Source organism: Arctopsyche grandis, chromosome 7 (assembly GCF_051622035.1).
Source record: "Arctopsyche grandis isolate Sample6627 chromosome 7, ASM5162203v2, whole genome shotgun sequence".
In the NCBI taxonomy this organism is placed as follows: Eukaryota; Metazoa; Arthropoda; class Insecta; order Trichoptera; family Hydropsychidae; genus Arctopsyche; species Arctopsyche grandis.
Genome location: NC_135361.1, coordinates 24,331,051 through 24,351,093, shown reverse-complemented (window position 1 = coordinate 24,351,093; position 20,043 = coordinate 24,331,051). Strand labels below are relative to the sequence as shown.

At 32.2% G+C, this 20,043-nt stretch overlaps 1 protein-coding gene across 1 annotated transcript in view; it reads left to right on the top strand.

Moving 5' to 3' along the window:
• LOC143914119 (paired box protein Pax-6-like) overlaps positions 1 to 20,043 on the top strand; it is a 105,340-nt gene that overhangs the window by 66,723 nt on the left and 18,574 nt on the right. Inside the window, exon 9 of the mRNA XM_077434209.1 lies at positions 8,617 to 8,632. Within this exon, the coding sequence (XP_077290335.1) occupies positions 8,617 to 8,632 (16 nt within the window). The remainder of the gene's footprint in view (positions 1 to 8,616; positions 8,633 to 20,043) is intronic.

Genomic DNA, 20,043 nt, shown 5'->3' with positions numbered 1-20,043 from the left:
GTCTAATAAAAAGCTTAGAAAGATGAATGTTTATATGTACATTTACGATTCTAGGACATTTCATCGCAGGGACAACTCTCTGACAGATTTCATACAATTATTTTTTAATTATACTATACGGCAATGAAATATTTCGAGCAAAATGTATATTCAATATATTGTTTTAATTTTAAAAGACAGCTAGAAAGTTTTCAATCAATTTTATTAAAAAAGAGTAACTTATGTATGAATGATACAACTGCTCCAAATATTTGAATAACGGTTTCGATATATGTAAATTTCAAAAAGTACAGTCAACATAAAAATTAATGATTAATATTGTGGTAAAAAATATTTGCATGAAATCTGTCATTCAGTTGATCCGGCGATAAACAGCCACCGCGATGAAATGGTTCGACAGTTTTCGACATAGAATCACCAATTTACATAGGTATATTAATTTACCGCATGCTAGAATAAGAATATGTTTCGGAAGGGTTTGATGCTTCGGATCGAAGGGCTTCCATACAACAAAAACAACCAGTGAGTGTTTAAACTTAAAACCAATAAATTTAGTATGGTATCTCATAGTATTAGAAATAAAACTGTTGTCTGTATTTGAAATTAGTTAAAACCTGGAGTCAAGGTGCTCTCATACAAACTTTCACCTGCTCTCGCAAAAGCCAGGTAATTCTAGTGATTTCTATAATTCATAAAAAGAACAACTCTATGAGCAAACTATAGACGGTTTTTTTTAATTATAATATTTAGCAAATTTAAAAAAATATAAGCCAAAACTATTATATTGGTACATATGTATGTAAGTACATATATTGCTATATATGTACATAATACCCCAGTAAAATTTATGGCTCTAAAGGAATATGTGAATTTTGTATTGTAGGTTTGAAAAAACTACCGAAAATTTTATTTAATTATATTTTATTTTATTTCAATCGAACATGCACACTCACCTTTAGAGATCGCTCCAAATCGACGAGTGTACTAATACAGATACAATACAATAATAAAATTAATACGAGCATTTTTGTACAATGCGAATTCACACAAACATCATCCACAGTGATGTCTATGGAGAAATTTTTGCAGGCTAAATAACTTGAGATTTTCAAAAGAAATTGAAAAGGAAGTGCCAAGGAAAATCAGAAAAATTGGCAAACTCTGAAAGGAAACGATCGATCTGGAGTCACAAAGGCCTGGCCAACAGCTACTAGTGGGAATCGAACCGCGACCAATCCGCTCGAAAGCATAATATGCTAACCACTAGTCCACACTGCTGTTTAACCCTCCCTCACCGAAGTGGGGAGGGTTATAATAACCATGTGATTTTCAAAGCTATACACCCTATATTTCTTGTATTTCTAGAATTAACTACAATAAATTTATTTTAATAGATTTTGTATGATTTAGAAAAGGGGTACATCGTAAAAAAAATACATTTATACATTTCTACGTTCCAAAGCACGATTTAACGGCGGTAGCGATAGAACATGTTTTTGACTGTTCGCTTGCATATTCTTATTGATCGATGAATCAATGCGAGAGAAAGAGACAGCTATATTTTCGTAAGCTATTGTTTTCGTCGCTTTTGGCGCGTGGCTATTGAGTCATGCAATCGCCTGTTGGCCTTATCTATGTGCATTTGCATGTTGATACTTGTCGTTATTTTTTAATACAAAAATAGTTAAAAACATGCTATATGACTAAAACTTTTTACTTTATCTATGTACGTAGTAACAATAGATGAAGTTTTGTGATCATGCGAAAATTCGAACTCGAGATTTTAACTGATTCGAACTCAGAATCGATCACTGATCACTAGAGGTAGGACTGGAAGCGTGCCGTTTATTGTTCAATTGTTGTAAATCCTTTGTAAAAAAGGTTCGACAAACCTTTAACAATGCTTTTACAACATTTGAACAATATACAGCCCCCTCAGGGTCCGGCCTTTACTGATCACGTTTTCATGATCTAGAAAAAATGTGTGGGTGTGTGTGTGTGTGTGTCTGTGTGTGTGTCTGTGTGTCTGTGTATTTTGGGGATTTTTTGAACACCGTTAGTTTTATCGAACTGAAACTTAGTCTCGGTTACTGAAATTTGTATAGACACGACTTAAATTTTTTTCAAATTTCTAAGTTGACCGGAAATGGTTCCTCCCCTTATATGTAGGTGTCTTCTTTTTTTTAAGTTTTTGAATTCAATTATTTCCCAAACCACTAACTGAATCAGACTGAATTTTTTTTACATATAATAGAAATAATAATTTTTATAACCTTATATTTTTTAAATATTTTTATCTGAACCGGAAGTAGTACTTTTACTCTAGAGAATCGAGGTTTTTTATGTTTTTCTCAGAAACCTTTTGGTTTATTGAACTGAAATTTCATATCTAGAAGTTTAAGCTTAATACCAAGTTATTTATAAGCATCAATTTAGTAAGCATCCGTCAACCGGAAGTGGCAGTTTATTTATGTTGATGTATCAAATGATTAATAAGATATATATTGAACCCATTTGTATTGAGAAAAGCTGTATTTTGATTAAAAAATACTGGGGTCTTACTGGACCCCGGTTAGGCACACTCGTTCGATCTCGACGGTCCGTCCTTCAAAGGTTAAATGTACATACATAAATACTACATACAAGAACAGGGCAGACTGCGTGTTTATCCTAGTTTAATACAACATTCGAATAATATTGTAACAATGCTATTGAACTCGATCAAAAAGTATTCACATCGAACCGCATAGACTTTTCGCATATATCTGAATAAGTATACACGGGTATACATTGTGATTTATAGCATACAGTAGAGCCCCCTAGTGGGTCTCGCAAAGTTGAACTTATTGTGGAATATATATTGTACACGGTGGCTGCATACTACTTCTCTTATCTCCAACTTCAGGCGTCGTCGTCGCAAACACACCCCAAACTACTATAATATAATACTTCTACGTGCATACTGCCATATATGTATGTAGGTAGAATATCATTTGAGTATGTATATGTATATATTTATATAAATAACCGCACCTTTCTATACATAGACATGTCTCCTTTGAGAAAAATACTCGTACGGAATTTTTAGAACGACCTTTCAGTACTTAAAATACTAAATATGGATATGCTAAGGTAATGTGTGCTCGAATGTAACCAAGCATTCACGACACGATTCTTTCAGCACGCGATGGAAATGTGAAGTGTATTTTTATTCAGAACCGATACTGATACATTCGAGACTTGCATATATTCTCTCTCTTTATCGGGTAATATAAAATTATGGGTATGTTTGCTCATTTATATATTATATATGTATGTACATATTTAGAACTTTAAGTTCTAAGTCATTACGTAGTTACATTATGTAACCGTATGCATTGATGTTATCAGAAATCGGAATTAGATCAGAAAAGTTTGTCAATAGTATATTCGTGTTTGTTTATCTACGTATGTTTGAATTTTTTGCGTACGGAAAAGGTCTGGTTTTGCGCATTTTCAGCTTATTTCTTTTCGTAACTGAATGCATACATATGTTTGTAAGTATAGGTATATGTATACATATAACCCTCAAGATGCTGAAAGGATGATTGTTCAGTATTTTAATAAGTACAAGATCTTAGTCATTTTCGATTGAAGTCTTTTAATATTTAATAGACATTTTGTAAATTGTTTATACCTGCTCCAAAATTTATTCCGAAAATTTACTCAATTTAGAAATTTAGAATGAATTAACATGACATTATACATATGGGTAAATTGTAGACTTACACACATATATGTATATGTACTTAAAAAAATAAAATTCAATAATTATTTGTCTAATATAACTTTGTATAATATAATAAATGTGGAAGAATGAAGTGGAACGGGTAAAGATCTATTCATATTAGCCAGAACTGCACGTCAACAGCCCGGCACAGCAGTCCATGGAAACGACTACTATTCATTCTATACAGTGGCGCAAGTTTGACACGTTCAGACTTGTCTTGACTCTTGTTTTAAGTGCAATGCAAAATCTGCTTACATGTGTATACATACATTACAGAGCACGGCGATACGGCTCAAAATTGCTTAGATCAGTACGTCACGTCATGCGTGAATATTTCCACAGTGGCCAAAGATTGTCGATTTTGATTGATACTGTAGCGTGGACGTGTAAAGGGGTTTCTCCGCACAGAGAGATCATTGGTCGATTGGTCTCGAGACCTTATTGATTGTTTTACATATATAGCTTATTCACACGTCAAGGCCTTTAGGAGACTAGTGATGGTAAACCAGCGGTCCACGAGCACTAATTACCTGGTTTGGTGATTATTCCGCAAAAAGCTATCTCACCAAAATCTCAAAAACTCCACCAGTCGAAACCACCTCAGTCCACCACGAGAAATATTGTACTAAAGAGAACTCGAGAGCCAGATATTCCCTAGACATGATTTTATGGCAAAGACTGATCGCAATTTTGGCAATCATTCTTTTTCAGGAATATTTTTCGTTTTGTTATTTACGTGCGGTTGCCGGTCTATGCTGTGCAAGTATAAACAGACCGTTAAGCATTATACAGTAGAATGAATTCTATTCAATAGACCCAGAACTTTTCCACCTTTTCATCAATAGATTGAAATTACTTGTATTGAATGTTTGAAAATTCGATCAAATATGAAAAATGCTAACAATGTACTAAAATTAGCTTGTTCAAATAATAAACCAGCAGAATAGACATAGGCTAGCATATAATGCTTTGAACAATGTGGTCACGGGTTGAAATCCCACTGGTTTCTGCTGGCCAGACCTTGGATTTGTGTTTCCTATCAGAGTTCTTCAATTTATCTGATTTTCAATGAAATTGTTCCAACAAATTGGCGACCTGACCCATTTTCTTGCAATTCTCAAGTTTTCAGAAATCTCGAATTTCGCTGAATAGTATAAAATGCTGCATATTTGACCATAAATGTCTCTGTGGATGTTAATTGATATGTATTTACTGAATTTCACTGAATTGTTTAGAAATGCTGCAAATTTACAAAATTGACTTTGCGGATGTTAATTGATATGGATTTACTTTGTATAATACTAATAATACTTGTATCAAATGTACAATATTTCTGACCAGGAAGGCGCATTGGGGTTATTAAAAGTCAACATTTGCATTGTAGTTGTATATAAAATTGCCCAATCAAATCAAAATTATATTATTTAAAGCGTCTATGGTGGGACCCTTATTGGACTAAGCTCAAAACCTCGGCGAAAAATTTATAATATATAAAATTGTATTTTTAATTTCAGAGCACCTATGTGTATATATAAATACACCTATATAATAATAGTATGAGTGTATAATCAGCGGTGCAGTGTATACGGGGAGATACATACAAGGGGGTGTTTGTCGGGCGCCCTAAGCTGCGCGCTCACTTGGGCGTCACTAATGCCCCGCCCTGCACCCTCAACCCCATAGAATTCCCCTACCCCTTCATCCCTGTTCCCGCCTTTTGCGCCCCCGACCTCCCCCTTAACCTCCCGCTCAACCGCCCCTTCCGTCTCTCCCGTTCAAGGGACGTTCACGTGCTCCTCTCTCTCTCCCCGGTTACACTTTATCTCCTTTGAATTACCGGTCTCGTCATCAATACATATCGAACAATACGCCGCACTACGGGCCTGTCGAATAATGCACATGCTATTAAATTCGTATCAGTTGCATCGACTGCAATAATTCGCCTCTGTTCGTATTACATCTAACGCTCGCTAGTCGAAGCCGTCCAATTTCACCGCACTTAAATTCATTCATCACTAAATTGATTGATTTTATTTAATAACCATATTAATATCAAACTTTTTGCCATAATTTATTGTTATAAATAATTTAATAATATTTATATTGAATATAATATTTACAGTTTATACTAATATTTACAGTATTACTAAAATTGTATTGGATTTATATGTACGTAGTGATATACTATAAGTGGTGGTAAGTCACTCATCACTGACTTGATTCATTTTTTTATGATTATATTAATGGTAAACTATATTATGAAATATAATATAATGAATAATTTATTTATGTTAATGTTGCAAGAAAAATTGGAAGTTTGTATCTTCTTGTATATTTGCCGCATGTGTACTAAAATCGTATTGGACATACAACAACATATATACATATATACAATAAACTAAATATACTACATTTATACATATAAATATATAGAATTTTTTATATTGAAACTTCTTATTACATTCAAATTAAAAGTTATTTAAATTATAATTAGGGATAGTAATACCTATAGTTTCTGTACTGGTACTATTGGAATCTGACTGAAAATCGACTTTCGATGCTACCGGTATTAAAGAAATAAATAATGGTTGTACCGATATTTTTCAAATTCATTCATTATACTTCTAGAAAACAAAATCTGAATGACTAAAAACTACAAAAACGACCGATGCGCATATTTTCGAAAGCAGGTATAAGCGGAGAGTACAACAAATTAAATAAAAGCATTGAAAAATTCTGTAGTGGGGAATTAAATGTGTTGTTATCGGCGTGAGATTTCAACGTAAAATAGATTTATACAGTACTAATGTATTTATTTTTCGCCATTCTTGGAATAATTACAGTTATAAAAGTTGTAATTTTACACTATTTTCACAAACAAATAATTATAAATTATTTAATATGGGATTATAATTTATTTATTTATTTATTTATTTATTTATTTATTTATTTATTTATTTATTTATTTATTTATTTATTTATTTATTTATTTATTTATTTATTTATTTATTTAAGTTTGGACCGTTGTAGCATTACAGGAATTCCTAATGCGCCACAATGGTCAAAAATATAACAGAAAAGACAAGAAACAAAATAATAAATTAGACATAACAAAAACAAAACATATATATACACAAACAACTAAAAATAATAATTATTATTATTATATATCGTTTAGCGTCTTGAATTCATCCTATGTTTACAAGGTTTTTGTATTTCGTAATATTCTTTCTCGATTATGATTTTCAAGTTATGAATTCCATAAGTCCTCACCAGATAGAGTTTCAAAATTTGTCATCCGGACTGACCGAAACCAATCACGACAAGCAAATAATATAAATATTATAATTCCTTGTACCTGGGCCGAACCTACTTCACAGTATCTTTTATTTGAATGTTTAGGTTTGGCGTTTTTTTCAATAAGCAAGTTGAAACATTCAAGCAATGCTTGGGTTATCGGGCGTACGGGTCTTTTTTGTTAGCAATTAATTAATTAAAAAAAATATACTGAAAGTGCGAGTACTACCGGTATTGCCAGTTTTTTTTCGATGAGGTATATAGATATAAAAAAATTTCAGTATTTTCACAATCCCTAAATATAATTCAATAAAATTGCAATACTTAATACTTACGTAATAGATTCCAATTCGCTATTTTAAAATAATTTATCAATTCTTTTAAAACGTACTATATCTTTGCCGTATCTACATATATTATATTAAAATTATGTTGTGCATTGTGTGTGAGTCATATCAAATGCCAAGTTTGATGTTATGCTTTTAATTCAAGGTTGAATTAACTATTTAATGCATGTTTGTTTGACCCACATCGTGCTCGGAAGGTCTACTAGCCTTCAATGTTATTAATATAATTATTATGCATAAGAATCACGAGAGTTATAATCATTAACGAGCGAAGTAGTGGAAAAGAGCGATGCCTTTTTTCAGTCGACGATAAAATGTGAAGGGTGTGTGTCTGTGTGCATTTTCCGCACTAAAGGGCTCGACTGAAAAGAAAACATTTCCAGTGCGCGGGGAGGGCACTTCAAAGGGTCGTCCGCAGAGCCTTCCTGTCGGACACAACCTGTTACACCGTAAACAGCTTAAAAGCTCCACAAAAGCTCTACGTCGGGGTTATTTTTAAATTGCAGCCTGGTTATTAATAAAAGAGTATTTGAACATACGTTTACTGTTTTTGCATTTTTTATAACACAGAAAATCAATCTGATAAGTTCAAGTCAAAATTTGAGATTGATACTATTTAATACAATTCGTATTACATGTTAAAATTAAAATTAAATTTGACTAAAATTTCTGGTAATGTTAGTTGTATTAACATTATTAACATTTCTTACTCGGTACATATTTTGAATAGGTGTTACGCCATATTCGACATGTTAAAGCTTTAAAAATGGTTCATCTACAAAAACAAGTTTCACGTATACTAATAAATTCGTCAACTTTTATGGGCAATTTCTGAAATTCAATTTATATACAAGATTTTTATCAAAGTTCTACAGAAATATTAACAGTAAGTTACAAAATATTTAATGACAAATTTTGTCGCTCTCTGAATCCTTAAACTTACAAAAATTTAATTTAAAGTTACCGTCTTGTAAAACTTAAAATTTAATTCAATTTTAATCATAGAAATGGAATTCGTTCTTAAATTTTACAATAAAACAAATATATGTAATATTTTGAACATTTTAGGAATCAATATTATTATTAACAAAATAATAAATGCCTTGTCGAGTTAAATTATCTATTGAGTGTGAAATCGTGTCTGAAATTGAAAAACCTATATTTTTTAAAACTTATTTTAGACAATAGACGTGTGGAAAAAAGAAGGAAGATGCTCACAGTTTGGTCATATCAAGAACAAAAAAGGAACACTCAAATCCTAGACTTCGAAAATTCGGATTACTTATTAATCTAGTGATCATTTTCTATTTTACAACTATTTTTTTTGTTAGCATTTATAGTTTTATCTCATTTTAATGTTAGTGTATGTATGTACATATGTATGTATGTAGGTAGGTACAGCAAATAGGAAAAAAAGTTCAAAAACCTATTTACAATTTTTGTAAATGTTCAATTCTAATATTTAAACATCGATGAATATTAAGTTCAATTTAAATTAACATTTATCAATGTATTTAAAATTGAAATTCTTTGACTTTTAAAAGCCTTTTGTTATTCATAAGGTATGTATGTATGTTTAAAATCTATTCTAGTACAACAGTGTCTATTATATACTTTACACATTTTAATTGATGTTGGTATTTGTAATGTTTCTCCTATTTTAAATAAAAATCATATTTATTTTTACATAGATATATACCAGGAAGGTCTAACAGCGCAATACGCCTTCCTAGACAATTAATTACAAACATTGCAGCATTTTTTATTACATAAAATCGCTGTATTTCAAGAGCATTTGTCTCATTATTTATTTTTAGCACCTGTCGGTGCTAAAAATAAATAATGAGACAAAACTCAAAAGCCTAATAAATTGAATTTAAAATCCCTTAACATATCTATGATCTTTTTCCGCCATGCTCCTGAATGATCATCCAACATTTACACACAGTTCGTGACTATATACACGTGCATAAATACATCTGTGTACATATATAGTATGTAGAATGTGTCTAACCCTTTAGGCACCGTTCAATTATTTTTAGTTGTCAGACGCTGAACCGCACCGTCTCCGCATATCCGAGCGTACCTTGGCGAAGATGAACCAGCTCGTTTGTCACCTGAGCATCCGCAGTGGAGCGTCTCTCCTCTGTAGCGAGTCAATTACACACGCCCGGCGTATATTATGTATTGTGTATATTGTAGATAGACACATACACGCCATCACGCACGTGAATTAACGCACAAAAGTGCGCTCTCTCGCAGAGCTCTTTTGCGGCTCATCCGCGTTTGATCGGCTTTGGCACGCACCGGCTGGCACGCGCTCTCTCTCTACCTAGTGGGCCATGACGCGCATATTATTAACGCGCGACAACTTCAAAGCGGTTTTAAAACGCGTTACACTCCCGCCCACCCGCCCACTCGGTCGTTCGACCCCTTCTGGAGGGTTGTATGTATGTATGTAAGTGTCGTCGGCTGACCGATAAGCCCACTTTTGTCGAAATTTGGGTCACGGTGCTGGTGATTGCCAATTGCTGCCTCACTCGATGTCTACAAAAAGTTTGTCGATTTTCTTAAAACATGACCTGTCTCTTCAGCGCAAAATATTCTAAATCAGTGCTTCCCGAATTGGGGGTCGCGATCCCCTGGGGGGCCATAGGATTTCTCGCGGAGGCCGCGAAAATATTCAGTAGAAAGTACAAATATTCATTTATGAATATTTTTCCACATTACATATTTAGGGAATGTATATATTTAAGTCTGTTAAATAATAACACATTATATGAAAACTTTCCAACAAAAGCTTTCTTTGTGGTCAAAAGGTATTAAGGATGCACGGAGATGTTTTCGTGTTTGAATGATTTTCTCACGAATAATGAAATATCACCGTCGACTTCAGTGAAAAATGTTATACTTATATTATATTATAGAATCGATACTATTTTTCAAAAAATATAAAATAACTTGTTCTTATCCAATTGAAATGAACAATTGGATAAGAACAAGTCCCTAAAATATGATCATATTACGTGGACAGCCCAAGAAGAGTTGATCGATATCAGATCAGATAATTTGCTTGAAGTGGAATTTAATGAAAAAAGTATTTCAGAATTTTGGTTAAGGCGACAGCAAGAATATTCTGCTATTGGAAAAGAAGCCCTGGTAACTCTTATTCCTTTCGCGACTACGTACCTATGCGAAACAGCATTTTCGTCATTACTTATATTAAAAAATATGCAAAGGTCATGTCTTTCCACGGAGACTTTGGAAGATGCTTTGCGAGTAAGTATTTCTGACATTGAACCCGTTATCGATTTGTTATGTAAAAACATGCGACCTCATCTATCGCATTAAATTGGTTCATGTGTGTATAGTTTTTTTTTTTTTAATGTTTTTTAGCAAGTTCCTATAATTTTGTGCTAAATATAAATATGTGTATTATAATTGTAATAATTACTGCCAAATAAACCTTTTAACTAGAAAAAAATTTTTTTTTGGGCCGGGAATCAATTCTTTAAGATTTAGGGGGTCGTGACATGAAAGTAATTGGGAAGCACTGTTCTAAATGACTAGAGAAGCGACCCAGAAGGAAAAATTATGAGCTAAAGGCTTCAGTTATAATATGGATAGTTGATTTATATTACATACGTATGTAATTTTCTTTAACAGTAACAACTCAATAATTCTGGCAATGAACATTTGATCATTCATATAAACATAGAAGTTTAAGCAGTGGTGTAGTCTATATATATATATAAAAATCAATGTTTGTCTGTGTGTGTGTCTGTCTGTCTGTCTATCTCGAATAGGCTCCTAAACCAAAGACCCAATTACGATGGAACTTTCAGGATTTGTTGTATGCATGTCCGGAAAGATTACTGTGAAAAAAAGGGAAAAAACCGCTTAATAATAATATTCGTAATTACGATTTCATTACGAAGCGCCAGTGTGTAGTTAAGGAAATGTTTACGTTGGTAACCGACTTGCGCGCACGCATGACAAATTTTATGTGAAATTTTAGTCGAAATATTTTTTAATTGTACTCGAAAAACAATTTTTATATTAACCAAAGTACCAGGGTGGCAACCTGGCTCAAAAATAAGTACCAGGGCGGTGACCTGGCCCGACCTGGCTTGACCTGGCCCTACTACACCACTGCGTGTAGGCTATTTCCATTCAACATACATATGTACATACAGTGGTGTAGTGCTACATAAAAAAGTACCAGGGCGGTGTTTAATTTTTACGACCCCCCCCCCCTGCTTTTTTCGTTACTTAAAAAAATGTATTCTAATATTGGTAGTACAAATATTGATAAAAAAAATCAAACACTAATTAACTTGAAAAGTCAATCAAAATGGTCTGAGTAAGGCTAATTATTTTTTGCAATATAATATATGTATATGTATGTAGAGTTCTGAAAAATTTGTTAGATGATTCGATTTCGGCATAATTCAAAGTGTATATGTATAATTTTTTCAATGGGTTGTTATTTTATTAAAAGCTAATATAAATACGAGACCTAAAATTGAAATAAGATTTTCCAAGCTTCTAACCGAATTATCACACATGCTAGCTCTAAATACATTATAAGGACAAAAATTATATAATATTTTCCACTTACACGGTCAAAACAACTTCAAACGCGTACAGAATGCACAGTTTTCACAGCTAGCGATTTAATAATTCCATTGAAACCGCGAAATCCGCGCGTGTCATCCGCGCGTGTAGCTTTGAAGGTAACACCACCTCCACCCCCATTTCAACCCCTTCGCCCTTTGTAAGCGTATCCGTGAAGGGATACGAGGGAGGGGGCGTATTCATTTATTTTAATCCATAACTCATCAAACGATGTAAACGGCGAAATCGTTCATTTGTAATTAATGCACCCCTCTATGTGAACGTGTGTGTATACTCTCTCTAGTACGCGGGAAAGCTCCGAGTGCTGAAAGCGCTTTAGGGTTCACGGACCAAAGGCTTTCGGGGAGTCCCCGCGTTTGTGACTGCTAAATCTGAAACCTCCTCTCCGGCATTTTGCACACGTGCTTTTGAATGTTATTTTATGTGTTATTAAAAATTGGGACGTGCGCCTGTGTAATGAACATGGTCGAAAAATTTAACGATGTCTATTCGTTATTTGTGTGCGCTTCCGGTTATGTTTCTGTTTGGTGGGATGTATTTTTGGGAGGCGTTTGTTTTGGATATGTAATAAATCTTGCTTGCTGAAAAAAATCATATAAAAAATAATATAAAGTACTCGAAACAATCGACTGAAAGCACACTTTGAAAATGTGATATTTATGTATGTGAAATTCTGCTTTCAAATTAATCGACCATTAAATATTTTTATTCAAAAGAAAGTACATATACATACATAGTAAAATTAGAAAATTTAGCAATACATACTTAAGACATTGATTTTACTTAAGGAAATTTACTGTAAAATTAAGAGTGAAAAAGCTTGCACTTTTCAAAAAATTACCTGAAATTTTCATTTTTTATAGTCAATTTATATTTTTTTTATAATAATATCTACAAATAATATAAACAGTAAATATATATGTAAATCTATATCAGTCTAATTTTTATTAATAATAGTATATATGTATATATGTATGTACATACATATGTAGAAATATATTTAATAGCGTATAATAAGATTCATTTGAATTTGTGTATCTTTGCATTGGACTATACATAAAAAATCAATTAAATCAATTTATCGATTTAAATTAATCAAAACAATTTTTTCCGATAATTTACTATATTTATCTGTTTTACTTTATGCATGTTCATATGCACGTAGTAGCAATAGATGAAATTTTTTGATCGAGTAAAAATTCGATCTCCAGCTTCTTTACTATCTAAGTCTTAAAAAATCATTAACTGATTTGTTTGTTTGTGTTTTTTATAGAAATTGTCGTTGCATGTTCACAATATCGTATAAAAATCAATATTAATATAAAATTTCGATCACAGTATGTAACAATATTTTTCAGGAGTAAAATATGACTACGTGATTAATGCTTTGCATTGTGTAAAATAGATTAAATTAAACACGTATTACTCAATAAGTAAGAGTATATGTTCAGTATTCTTACATACATATAAATACTTATACTTTTGGTATGTATTATACATATATTTATATAATATGTATAATATACGCCGTCAAAAAATCAGTATCCCCCAACGCCATTTTTACGTGTCAATAAAGTACATAAAGTTTCCCTCCGAGCACGAGAAGGGGGGTGGTTGCCATCTTCTTATCTCATTGTCATGTGTACTTTTTTTCGCCTGAAAGACGTACATAAGAAGCCGTTGTGTAGGTATGTTTCCCAGTAAACGGGATAACAAACCGTTATTATTTATCGTTATGTATTCCGGGAAAGTGTATAAATTTCACGTAAATGGATGTATCCAATATAACATTTAGTGAAGGCAAAATTTAATATTTACATTTGATGTGTATACAATGGAAATTGTACTAATATTGATATACGTCTACATATAAATATTCGGTTCGAAGAAAACTTGGATATTATTTCGAAATGGTTATTCGTACACTTATTATAATCACTCTATATTATATAGTATATCTTAAAAGATTTAAATTTTTCAGACACGTTTACTGTATAAATTTATTTTTCAAAACTGTGTTGACATAAAATATACCGGGATTATTCCAATTTACAGAAATAAATACATATATTACACCGATATAAAATAAAGTAAATAAAATTATTCTTTCTAAAGATTATTATTATGTATTTTCATCTTACGATCGAAATTCTTTCTTCACGATATTTGAGACTTGAAATTTCATTCGAATATAATATGTATTACTAGCATTTTAAATTGTCTCGAAATCTTACATTAATGTTCAACATATTTATTTATTTATTTATTAGAATACATGGGGAAGGCGGCAAAGCCGACAGGCCCACGGGGATCGGCTTAGTATAGAAGATACTAATAACATTAAACAATAATACTCATAACATTAATAAGATAAAAGACAAAAAAAGTAAACACTATAAAAGATATGACATAAGGGAGAATACCAAAAGATATAAAGAATAAAGACAATAGATGAAAAAAGTACCTGGAACAGTAACATATTAAATAAAATAAAGCTAAATATAGAGAAAAGATATTGGGAAAGAAGAATTGCAGAAATCCTTTTAGTTTAAGAAATACATCTAGCTTGTTTTTAAAAATATTAAGGTTTTCAGAAATTTCTACATTATTGGGAAGACTGTTCCAAATTGAAACCACTCTGTTTGAAAAGAAGGAATCTCTGATCAATTTATTCGATTTTTCTTTTTGGAGTCTAAGGTGAGATGAGTGTTTTCATTGAACTTTATAAGTTTCGACATATGACAATTTTAATGATTATTTAATATTTTAAAGACTTCGATTAAGTCGCCTCTTATTCTCCTCGTCTCCAATGTAGTGAGATTCATTCTCTTCAATCTTTCGATATAAGAAAGTGATTTAAATTCAGAAGGAATCTTTGTAATTCTCCTTTGTACCCTTTCGATACATATAACATATTTTTTTAAATGAGGATTCCATATACTAAAATCGTATATTTCAAAGGCTTTTTCGAGAATTTAATCTGTTAATAAAAATAATTCTATTTATATGTTATATGAAAGAAAATCGCCACTCCATCAAAATGAAAGCAGTTGCTTTTGGTCATCTTTTCTGAATAGGGTAGGCTCTTTAATATTATGGCCTCTACAATATTATCGAAAAGCATTGGATCATTTAATAATATCTAATAATTTTTCAATCAAATTTGTTTATTATTTATTGCAAACTATTAAAACTTTCAAATTTACTTTTATGTTTATTTTCCGTGCTAAATTTCGGTTCACAAACCCCTATCTAAGTATCCCTGTTGGGATCGCAGTATACTGTAGGCGATGTGTTGAGTGCGTATTATTATTTATAATGCCCAATATATTTGGTGGCTGTCAGTGCCAACTTTTTTTAAGTGAGTCTCTACTCCTCCTACATCCCCCATACCACCCCTTCGGACGTTTTTTTCACGCGGTTAAAGTCACTTTTTCCCCCCTATAAACCCCCTCGCGCCCATTTTCCGCGGAAGACAACGACGGGAGGCGCGCGTCGTCGTAAAAGAAAATGGAAAATTGCACGCATAAACGACCGTAAACTCGGCGAGAGAATGAAGTTCGATTCGGGTAACTTTTAATCGAAAGTGTGTCCCCCAACCCCCCCTACTTATCCTGAAAACCACACCCTACTTATTTAACGATACCCCTTTAATAATATAATATTAACTCGTCGTATTTCTACCGCGTCGAAATTGATGTCTCAATCGCTTTTTTATTGGGTTTAAATTTTTTATTCGTTAAAAATTATATAAAAATTGCTTTTTTGATATATAAATTGAAATTTTATATAAAAATTAATTTTTAATCATATCAGATGATTGAAACTGGTTAAAAATGTTCTCTCTTTCTATGATATAAAAAGGCCTATATTTATTTGGCCAGTAACTTTGTTTGATTTTGTCAACAAATATGTGATCAGTTAGTTATATTATCGATTACTGACTGTTCGATTATTATCTGTCAGGTCAAAAAGTACTTAAAACAATAATCGGTTCACTGACCGTAAATTTTTATCTGTTCAGTACAATATTTTCTGTATGTTATCGTAAAATCTATTGGAATTTCCCAAAACCTATTGAAGAAAACTGACTATTCAATTTGTTGAAATTAAAAAAAATTTTAATGGATCAAAAACTTAATAGCTTATCGTTTAAATTTTTGTGCAGAAATTGATGTACCCTGCATTTTTTATATGAATGTATAATAAATAGTTCATTGCAAAAGCTAGAGAATTTTATGAACAATTAAATAACTAGTTGCTATTTCAAATAAAAGCAGTATCACTTAATGTACTAACCTAAGTATGTATTTTAATTGAAAAGTTGTTTTATTTTGAACTTGTTCTGTAATAAAATATTTTTACGATTTTTTTAATAACTTCAAAGTTAAATATTATCCAAGTTTCCTTTGTGAAGTACATACATAAATATCAAGATAGAAATATAAAATACATCTAAAATATACATCAACCACCGCTTTATTTTAAAATTCAACTTCAATTTTTAGAAAATTTACGTCGTAAACATTATGGTGATGCTGATTGATGCTATTAAAACCTAAATGTCTATAGATATATCAATGTGCTTATACATATGTATATAGATATATAAAAATTCCATAATATATGTATGTGTATCTTACAATCTCAGGCATTTTAAAATTGACCGTAACACAATACTCCATTGATAAATTATGAAAAATAACTTCCTTTGATTATAAAAAAATCCTGTCTAACCCTACAATTTTCCAAGTTGGGGACGAAGTCCGTCGTTCAATTCATGTGATTTATTTTTATATTGTAATTTTCGAAGGCATTTATTAATATGGTTGAGTGTAGGTTGGATAAAACGAGGTCGGCCTTCCTTTAACAAATAGTGTCGTAAAGCGGGGTCGAAATCGAGCAAATTTTCGGGTTCATTTGCTCGCCGAGGCGGGCTGGCACGCCACTGGACCACTCACCGGCGTGTCCCTCCTGCGCTCTAGGTGTCATTCCTTCATATTTAGAGGAGTATTCTCTCCCTCGTCTGCCCCTTTTATTCCATTTGCCCGCCTATTGTCGTGTTATCTTCGGCCGGAAGCCGGAAAATAGGGAGGCTGGCTAGCCTCGTCTCGCTCCCACGTTGATGTTTTACCTAGCGTGCGAGCGGGATGCGAGGCGAGCTCGGCAAAAATTCAATGGAAATTTCACGTCCATTCTTTTTCTGGCAACTTAAAATTGACTCTTTCGTCTCGGGTCCTTCTTCGTCGTATTGATTTTCAAATTTCGCCGAAGATTACTCTCCCCGGCCGGCCGATAATTCCGCGAACGCTCGCACACACACGCGCGCGTATCTACGCCCCGCTGGATTTTCCGGCGCTTTTCCGCGCGGAAACGCGATCACGATGCGCGTCACGTCGGAAAAACTTGAAAGGCTCGTCACTTTTCATGGCAGACGACCGGCCAGACAGATGGGAAGGCTGCGATTGTCGTCGAGTGCCTCTACGTGATGATATCTCCACCCCTTATATTGTAAATACGTGATGTTTATGCAGCTTCTGTATCTATCTGCATAAAAAAGGGTCTTTTGAAAATGCGATTTTTCTTTTAAGCTTTTTGAAGTTCAGCAATGTGATGTCGTGCATCGTTAAATGTGGTTATTCATAGCGGAATTCCAATAGGATTCGTTTAATATCTTCTACGAATTTCAAAACGTTTAAAAATCGTCGCAAGAATTTGATTTCACAAAACTGTTCATGGAATACTTTTCTTCGTTGAATTTTCAATTAAACTCAAAGAAGCTTTCTTTCAGTTAAATTGCATCAGAAGAATACTTTTCTGGCTGCTCATATTTGATAAAAACATACATATAATAATTTGCTTTTCTTCTCAAAATGAATGCGTATATATTATTGGTGAATTTTCTTTTATATTGTATAGAACATATTTATGAGTCAAGGGTATATACTTACGCATGCACATACCCTTGTTAATCTTTGACCAAATCAACACTAGAAAATTTTATCCCCCAATAAAACAAATTCTATAAATTTCAACCATTCGTAAAAGGACTTATCAGCTCGCGCACAACCGACTTTCGACCTCTGATATATGACATCGTAAAGCTTTAGTTCCCCTCTTAAAAATCATAAAAATGGCGATGCCTCTATGTACTATATATCTACGCTTCATTACGTATAAAATCGGTGCGCTTTTGTATTTCCGTTTTATTACTGTAAAAGCTCAGCGATCTTTACGACAATATCTTAGAAAAATATAAAACGCACTTACGAGCAACTTTCTCACACAACTTTTAAAACCTATAAAACAATCTAGTACCTACATATGTATGTTTAATAAAGCTTAAGCAACATGTAAACTTTGCATAATTTTTTAAATGTAACTACTGGATTATTTTTACATTAGTTTGATTTGGTACCGTATTTAAAAAATGACAGTATGACAATTATATATTAAAGACAAAGTATATTTGTATTGAATCGATCAAATATTTTCACTATAAATATGTCCATATAGTCAATATCACATCTCATATAGGAATACTTCCCAAACTTCTTAAAACCTTCACTCAAATTTCAGCAAGACAAACTTAGAAATAGCAAAAAATAGAAGTTTTGAAAATATATTACTTTTATTTATGATATGATTACATGTACAAAACTATAAATCTAAACAAGGACGAGTGAGTGAAAGTGGCAATCGCCTCCCCCTCCCCCTTCTTACATGGGAATGAAAAACTATCAGATCTTTCAGCTTCAGATTTGTTGCTATGCAGATATCTGAATGAGCAGGTATATGCATGGCCTCAAAAATGCAGTCGAAAGACTCTAAGTTTGGGAGTTTGCAAAGGGAAATGTACCTAATTTAAAATATGTCATCTTTTAAGTCTAATTAAATAAGTCTGCATACGTTTGATATTTATTTTATATAATATCATGACTCCTCAACATATATATACGATATGATATTTTCTCAATCTTGTAGATATTTAAAGTTTGTATTGTGTTTATTAACTTATTTATATTTATGAAAAATACATTTTAATCTGCAAAATACATTGCTCAATGGTTAGCGTGTAATGCTTTCTACTGAGGGGTCATGGGTTCAATCCCTGACCCGGTGTTTGCTGATCAGACCTTGAATATACTCGTATATATGTGACTCCAGGTCGATCGTTTCGTATCAAAGTTTGCCAATTTATCTAATTTCATTGCTGAAACAGTTCCACCAAATTATCAAGCTATTTCCGTTTCTCGTTAATTAGAGTTTCTAGCATCTTGGATTTGTTTATTATTATAAATATGCTATCCACTCTACTCTGTAAAATTTTATGTACATAATTCTCGCAAAAAATTTATGTACATATATCGAATATGTACATATGTATATGTATGTCTATCGTATTAAAAAAATACAACAAGTACTTATGTACAAAAAAATCTTCTTAATATATAATTTCAAAAGAGACTTTGTATGTATGCATGTAAGGTTTGTTGGTAATCGAAAACGAAATCAAAGTTTCTATGATGACGATTCGATACGGTTGAATTTGAATTTTTTTTTTTCAATTCAAATAAATTTAATAAAAAAAACAAATGAATATTTCCTATTAGATTCGCCAGGTTTAAGCTGTTTATATTACAAATACTGAGCGAACCCGGGTTACTAGTAAACTAGTATGTAATAAAATAAAGAATATCGCCTCCCCTTGAAAAATTCTGATTCCGACACTGATTTCAATCGTTTTTAATGCCCACTAAAAATCATGACGTCAAATAAGATGACAAATAAGATGACGTCATGGATTTACGACCCGACGAACGAATGTTGCATACATATATTCAAAGTCTCTTTCCAAATTATATATTAGATAATACAATAGTGGTATTTATAAATAAATATTACTATTTAACTGTTACTCAACTGCTTAAAATCCAGATTATATCTAATTTAATTGTACCAAATCAATTCCTTCATTCCAGTCTAATCCCC